The sequence below is a fragment of the Ictalurus punctatus genome, chromosome 1 (assembly GCF_001660625.3).
Source record: "Ictalurus punctatus breed USDA103 chromosome 1, Coco_2.0, whole genome shotgun sequence".
NCBI lineage: Eukaryota > Metazoa > Chordata > Actinopteri > Siluriformes > Ictaluridae > Ictalurus > Ictalurus punctatus.
Window position 1 is genome coordinate 17,380,611 of NC_030416.2, and position 7,965 is coordinate 17,388,575.

The following is a 7,965-nucleotide window of genomic DNA, read 5'->3' on the forward strand; positions in this document are numbered from 1 at the left end:
TACTATAAATTGACTATAAAATAATATACAAATCTACAAGTTGGAAAGTTTGAGTTGGAATAGTTTGCAAGAGTGCAGATATAAACACAACAAGGCTGTTGTAGATGAGTTTGCCTGTTCGGTGTGATGACGTTTAATGTCCCCGACAACCTCCGTAGTCCCATTTCACCACTTAATAAAAATTTTAATTTTAAAAGCTTAATAAAAGCACAAGTGGGGTATTACTGATGTATTTTATATTGTAGAATAAAACGTGAAAATATCTTGAGCTTGTGTTAACGACAGATCTTATTTCAGTCATTTAAGCATGAAACATTAAAAAAAAAAAAAAACATTGACTTTGGGACGACGGAACCGTAAGTTCAAAAATGCTGACTCATTTCTGGGTTTTAAGACTCATTCCTATAGCATTCTATTAAAGTACTTCTGGAAGAGGTAGGCCTTTAGTCATCATTTGAAGACAACCAGTGACTCAGCTGTTCGGACATCTAGGGCAAGTTCATTCCATCACCTAAGTGCCAGAACAGAGAAGAGTCTTCTCAGGCCTCCCTTGTACCCTGAGAGATGGTGGGACCAGTTGAGCAATGCTAGAGCATTGGAGGGAGTGTGGTGCAGTGCAGGATGTGATAAATGTGAATTTTTATATATTTTGATAGTTTAAGTTTGTCTAGCCTTGTTTTTCATAGGGTATGTCTCAATCAGCTCCCTAGTTCAGTCGGTAGTGAATCAGTATATCATGTACACAAGTTCAGACACTGCTAAGGACCCTGGCTCACTACACATTGGGACCCTAATAACTGAATTTCTACATATTCGCGTTGTGAAATGTCACCAAAAATTAAAAACTTAAAAATATCTTATTTATCATATATATTTTATCAAACTTAATCGAACGTATTTCTGTCATATTAAGTCAAGCAGGATCATTGGCAAGCTAGTGGATTAAAAAAAAAAAGATTAAACACTTAAACGTTGTTAGACTCAAACAAACCGTATATAGACCATCAAATAAAGTTAAAAATTGCTAACATAAGTAATAATTTGAGAGCTACAATAACGATAACAAGCTACGTACATTTGTAGCCGGAAGTTGGCTGAGAGTTCATCCCCCATTTCTTTGAGCTGACAGGCTTCATTGAACATGACATCATTTCCAGTAAGGGAACGTATTGAGCGTTGATGCTCCCTGGTTTTTTCAGTGCATTGTGGGATTTAAGGGAGCAAACATTCCAGTGAACTGGAAGGATTTTGCAATTGAGACTGCCCTTAAATGGATGACTCCCTGATCAGTCCCCTAACTACTGAACTAGGGCTCTGGATGAGACCTTTATTTTTGCTTGGTTGTCCTGGTGTTCTGGTTTTTCTGTCCCTGTGTCTGTTTTCCTGAGTTTATGTTCCCTAATAAAGAAGTTCTGCCTTCATGGATTCCTGTCATGACATTGTTTGTCATTGATGTGGTTATTTATAGCAAACTGACAAGGAACAACATAAAAATGACAGAAAGATTGACAAGAAAGAGTCCATGAGAGTCCAAATTTGATGGCGAGTGTATACTGTATATTTCAGTGTTCACATTTCAACTTAAATTAATTCACATTTACATCCATACATACTCCCATAAAAAAGTACATGGTCTATGCGAGTAGCCACTTTACAGTCCATTGTAGGGCACGCACGCACACACACAGGTGAGAGGAAGCTAAAGCAAACCCACACAGACACAAAGAGAAGTGAAACGGCACAGACAGTAACCTGAGCTTAGGATTAACCCCCAGGTCCTGGAGTTGTGAGTCACCATGCCACCCATTAAGCTCTTCAGAACCTATTAATATAAGAAGAAATTACTACTTTATATTAATATTACATATATTCCCTAGGTTGACCCCTTGAATAATATACATTTTATAACCAATACCTTATTTATTAAATTCTTAATCAACATTTCATTTAGTAGTCTGTAACAGAAAGTAGTATACATACCTATCTTGAAGCTTGATATAAAAACACTATTGACAAAATCAGTGTCACCAGAATCATCCAATAATATTCCCCTGTGACATCCATCAAGAGAAAAAAAGGCTTTAGCAATCAGACTAAAACTACAGTGATCACATCAATCTTAAAAATGTAACCAGTATGTAGCATAACTGCAATTGTGAATATAACAATTAGATATGCTATATTTAAATATGCTTTGTATTGTGTTTAGGTCTGTCTTTGTCACACTTTTACATACATTTGCCTTTATTATTCTCTATCTCAATACATAGAGAAAGATCTTGGAAATAGATGTGAATTAAGAACTAATAATCATTTATTTCTTATTCAATTTCACAGTCATCTGTCATACAGTTACTATATTACTATGAAACCTCACACAATCTAAGTCTCTATAATGCAGTTAGTCCCCACATTCTGAGGATTAATCTTACTAAACTGCACCTTTCCTTGTTGCTGTGTATGTGTATCTTTTATAATTTAAAGTATGTATCTTTCACCTGGAAATTTGGATATAATGTAAAAAAAAAGATTTAGGGTAAATAAAGGGACTGTAAATCTTTAAAGGTACACTTCATGCAATTTTTATGTAAAAGGTGTATACTATACACATAAAATACCCCACCAACAAGGAATGGTACACTGTAGTACCCCATTTTTTAAAAGAGTATATGGACGTGAAATACAAAGCACCCCTTACTCACCCAGATTGCTGAATTGACCTGGTTCAGGTGTGAGTACTGTCAGGTTAACTTCACTGGGAGCTTGCAGGGCAACGTGAGAGACCCTGCAGGTGAACACAGTGCCAGGAGGGTGTTCAGATGGTTGGACGATGAGGAAGGATGAAAGAGAGAACGTCCCATCACTGTGCTGCCGATGGCTGGAGGAAGAGGCTCCCTCTGTCAGGTCGATGCTCTCTGTCTCTGAAGGGAGCTGAGAAAACCACTCCACCTGCATAGAGCCAAAGCAGAGCCCGACGATTACTTAATGTCAGTAAGCACTCTAAATCAGAGGGTTTACATGGTTAAAAAAATTCTGGGAGTATTAATGGAGAAAAAAAGACATACAAATTTTAAATGGTTTCACTGTTTTTTAAATTATTATTATTATTATTATTATTATTTATTTATTATTATTTTTTATTTTATTTTCTGGTAACAATCATACATTACAAATCATGCAATCAATTACTAGCCTTAAACAAATGCCATCAATAACGCATAAAAGAAATTCTTTATCTGTAATTTTAAAGTATTTTAAAGTATTTGTTGATCATTTAGACAAATTCAAATAAAGTATTGTTTTGGCACTATTCGTAAGTGTTGTCTGTTATCTCCTAGAAAGGTATGCCATTAGGACATATCACAAACCGTTAACTTTAAAACATGGCCACGTCTAGTTTCAAAAGAAACCGCCCTGGTCGTCCGTAATAAAAGGAAGTAGACATGAAGGCTACTTGTGTAACTGTGGTTCTGTGACTGAGTGAAGGACTGCCAGGGCCACCTGGATTGCTCGGGTGGACATGAATAGCAAGAGAATGATATATTTGGTGCCTTTTGTAGGTTGCACACATGAAATCACAGTCACACGATGACAAATTAACACTTGCTTATTTTTCAAATTAAAGGCTAGTTATACTCAATGTAATGATGTGTCAAATTAAATGAGCCAATACCCGAATCATTAGAGTGTGTGCTGACTGCATGTAAATACACACCTTTACATCTAGGGGGTAATAATGCAGACAGTGACAACTCAGTCTATGTGGAGACTCATCTTGAAATGTTATTTTGTTTTCTGAGAAAAAAACTCTGGGTGGTTCTAAAAAGAGACAGAAATACAGGACATCAGATCAACAGATTAAAACACACAGTAATGAATTTCACATAAGTAATCCCAAGAGCAAATACTGGCAAGACACTTACGTATGATGTTCAGCTGAACTATTTGCTGGGTCTGAAAGGGTCCAGAGTTAATGGTGCAGATGTATGTGCCCTCATCTGAGACCTTTAACTTGTTCATGGTAAGAGATGCATTTCCGTCTCTAACTAGCAAGGTCGAGTTTGCACTTGCTCCATCTCGATCCACTTCCACTATACCGGCCAGAAAAAAATTAAATATTAAAAAATGTCATTCAGACATGAACTGTAAACAGTAGATACTTTACATTTTAAAAGATATCAGTAAAAATCTGAGAACAGAGTTTTTAATAAATATTATCCAACTATTCCAATATTATGAACATATTATTCTACAATATGTACCATCACATTTATTTATTGGGTATTATTTATTGGACTTTTACTAACCAAGTGTCCCTTCCTCAGTCTCTTTCATATCCAGAATGGTCCGTCCTTGTCCTCTGTACTGCCAGCGCCACTCAAGAGCCAAATTCTGCTCTGCGGGGATGTCCCTTTGCCTATAACCACAGTCTAATACAGTGTCTTCTCCTATAGGGGTCGCGACGGAAGGTGAGCGAGAGAACACCACAAACACAGCTGCAAAATTGAGAAACAGAATAGACAGAGAGTAAAAGAGAGATGATGGAGAAGTGAGGAATAATATGATGAATAATAAAAATATTCTGCTGTAAAAGATGAAAAGATACCAGTCTTTTCTGTGTAATTTTCTTGTGGTTAACCTATTCCATTACATTAAAGAACACATTGACCATTTAATGCGTATTTTGAGACACTACCTCTACTCCATCCATTTGTTTTTAGTTTTGCCCCTCTACCTATTATTCCTCAACCTTTTTTTTTTGCATTTTCTGTGAGATAACTGAAGGAACAAATAGAGGAACACAGCTGTAAACACTATTGTGTAATATGTAACATATGTGTTTAATATAGTCTATAGTGTATTAGCTAAAAACTATCTATCTGCAAGGAGTTGAACTACATTCTGTAATTTGTAGCATCATTTGCATCATATACACTAAAAAAATTCAAAGTACAGTATGCACTCGAATACTTTTCTATTGTCAATAAATCACTGTGATAGTTTTACTCTGTTGTTGTAAAACTTTATTGACTGATTTGTGTTAGATTGTGACTGCTGGTTTGCTCATAAACCAAGGTATATCCTGTATGGACAATTGAAAACACCCATGCTTTCATCCGTCAAGGAATTTCACCATTATGAAGTAATAAGAATAGAAAAAAAAACGTATAGTGGTGTGACTCAATTGATGGATTCTACAAAATTAAATTTTACCCTCTGTGATCAGAGTTCCCCACTGGCTCAGAGGAAGCTGAAGTTTGCTCTGTATTAGTGATGCAGTATTTGATTCTGCATTCTCATTGACTATCGCCTGTAGCACCAGAGTGAAGCCGACACCGCCTCCTTCCAGCTGGACTGAGGCGATGAAATAAACAGGTACAGAATCCGGTTTTGTGCCTCGAGGGATATAACGACTCAATTCACAAATCACTTCCTGTTCATTACAGTCCGCATGGAGAAGAGACTCTGCTTCAGGAATCTCCACTGATGACGCTAACCCAAAAGACAAAGAGGCAAAAATAAATAGGAGGCAAAAGTATCAATGCTGGTAAAGCAAATTACAAATAGATGACTTTTACCACAAGTAAATGGATAATAGTATTTTAACTTACCCGTGGCCTCAAAAATAAGGTCATCAGCGTTAGGGGTGACAGGAGGGATGTAGGGAGTGATGGTTTCTGGTGAGAGGTCAGAGTTCATAGGAAGGTCCCTTAGTACCACAGTGGCAGGGGAGCGTATGAAGTGAGCTCCTGTCATTCCTCCCCCCTCCTCAATGAAGGAGCAGGACAGCATCACATCTGCAACCTGCACACCTGAGAGAGAGAGAGAGAGAGAGAGAGAGAGAGAGAGAGAGAGAGAGAGAAAGAGAGAGAGAGAGAGAGAGATTACAAACAACTAGGGGAAAAGCCAGCTGTGCAACACCATTGTTCTCGAGAAATGAATAGACACAAAACACATATATTTCAGAAAATTCTGATCGTCGCTTAAATGAAAATAAATCGACTGTAAAACTCACCTTGTGCCAACGCGTGCAGAGAAGCGAAAATGAAGATTTCAAGCATGACGAGATATTTCAACAAACACCAAACACCATTAACTGTAACACCAGCAGCTTTACACTGTTTAGTCGTGAAAAAAAAAATATATATATATATAAAAAAATGATGAGCTCGGGTTAAATGATTGTCGGATTCTGGATATCCCCTAATTCTATACAGTTTCACTTTTCATTTAAGCTCAAACTTCCGCATTAAGAGGCGCAGTTGTCTCCTGCAGTAAGCGGACGCAGACAGTCTGGGTGCTGCTAGTAACCTGTGTTCATGCGCGCTGTGTTTACCAGTCTCAAAGTGAAAGTGAAAGTAGTAGCGGTAGAGGTTATGGTTAAGGGGACATGCTTAATAGGACAAAATGATAAAATGATAAAAATTTATTTGCTTTGAAATGTATTAAAATGCGTAATGTATTTCAGTGCATTTTAATAGCAACGATGATGATGATGATGATGATGATGATGATAATTCTTCTTCTTCTTCATCTACTTAGTATTATTATTATTAAGTAATCGTTTTATCCTTGTCAGGCTTGCAGGTTTGAGACATTTGTTGACTCATTCACGCCTACGGGTAGTTTAGTAGTGCTAACTCGCCCAGTGGCGTAATGCAAAATCAATATATTTGCAGTCCTATACAGTATATCACCAGACAACAGATGTTTGATGTCCATGCTGCTGTGACTGTGTGAGCTGTATTTGCCGCCACTGTTCACTATCTCACCAGACGTTTTGAAATGCTACTACTTACCCTTCCACGGAAGTGTGAAAAAGGTCTTATATCGAATACTCTACCTTTAACTGTGATCAAAATGACCTTTTCTTCTTCTCACTAATGTTCACGGACCAGCTGCATGATCATCCAGTTTCAGTAAGAGGCCCCCTTCATTGCGTGCCTTGCATGGCCAACCTCCACAGCACTGAAGCCAATTACTGGCATGTTTTTCGAAAGTAGGAGGAAACCAGAGAATCATGCAGAAAATCCTTATGGACATCCTCATGGAGAACATGCCAAATGTCACACAAATATTAACCTAAACTCAGAATCGAACTAAGGAGCCTGAAGCTGCAGTGTTACCCAGTGCACCACCAGGGCACCTATTATTATTATTATTATTATTATTATTATTATTATTATTAGTAGTAGTAGTAGTAGTAGTAGTAGTAGTAGTAGTAATATCCTACCAGTTCATCCCATCCATCCATCCATCCATCCATCTTCTACCGCTTACTCCTTTTCAGGGTCACGAGGAACCTGGAGCCTATACCAGGGAGCATCGGGCACAAGGTGGGGTACACCCTGGACAGGGTGCCATTCCATTGCAGGGCACCCAGTTCCTCCCGTGGAAATTATTTTCCTGCATTCTTGAAATATAGCCATACTTGGTGGCTCTGATGGAAATAGCACCTGAGTCAATATCCTGTTTAAATATCATTTGTTTGTTTGTAGCATATTGGGGAAGTTAATATTGAAGTAATTAATACTGAAATTATGCACATCAGCATGTGGACCAGAGATGCCATGGAACCATGGAATTATGTGCTACTCGACGGTTGCACCTTGGTATTGTAACCCAAATATATGTAAAGCTTGAAGGGAATTACTATGCTCAGACTTCATATTTCCCCAGATGTAATTTTACATTTTGTTCTCTAAACATTAAGTCTTTCAGACATCATATCGACAGCATGTCATATGGCTGCTGTTTCTGATTGCACATAAAAGAAAAAAAGGAGTATTACAAGAATTGAAAGGTCATCCAATGTCTTAACCCATATCTACTGATCTATCTGTGGTATAGTTTTTGTATAATAAATTGATGATAGAAACTAACTGCTCTGAAAGTAATCCAAACTGTTTTTATGGGGAATATATATATATATATATATATATATATATATATATATATATATAT

At 37.3% G+C, this 7,965-nt stretch overlaps 1 protein-coding gene across 1 annotated transcript; it reads right to left on the reverse strand.

Moving 5' to 3' along the window:
- Positions 1-1,535: 1,535 nt before the first annotated feature.
- Positions 1,536-7,908, reverse strand: tapbpl (TAP binding protein like). Its single transcript, XM_017473530.3, has 9 exons — positions 6,017-7,908; positions 5,613-5,813; positions 5,215-5,493; positions 4,308-4,496; positions 3,924-4,091; positions 3,716-3,819; positions 2,703-2,949; positions 1,981-2,051; positions 1,536-1,822 (listed from the first exon to the last, which is right to left on the reverse strand). The coding sequence occupies exons 1-8, from the start codon at positions 6,060-6,062 to the stop codon at positions 1,981-1,983; spliced, it is 1,305 nt and encodes a 434-aa protein (XP_017329019.1). The 5' UTR covers positions 6,063-7,908; the 3' UTR covers positions 1,536-1,822.
- Positions 7,909-7,965: the final 57 nt, after the last annotated feature.

What these genes read in the sequence shown, in the direction of transcription:
- tapbpl (XM_017473530.3), bottom strand. Translation starts at nt 6,062, where the DNA reads ATGCTTGAAATCTTCATTTTCGCTTCTCTGCACGCGTTGGCACAAG. An exon ending in TCTGCACGCGTTGGCACAAG is followed by an intron (nt 5,814 to 6,016) that starts GTGAGTTTTACA and finishes TCTCTCTCTCAG; the next exon opens with GTGTGCAGGTTGCAGATGTG. An exon ending in GACTGAGGAAGGGACACTTG is followed by an intron (nt 4,092 to 4,307) that starts GTTAGTAAAAGT and finishes TGGCCGGTATAG; the next exon opens with TGGAAGTGGATCGAGATGGA.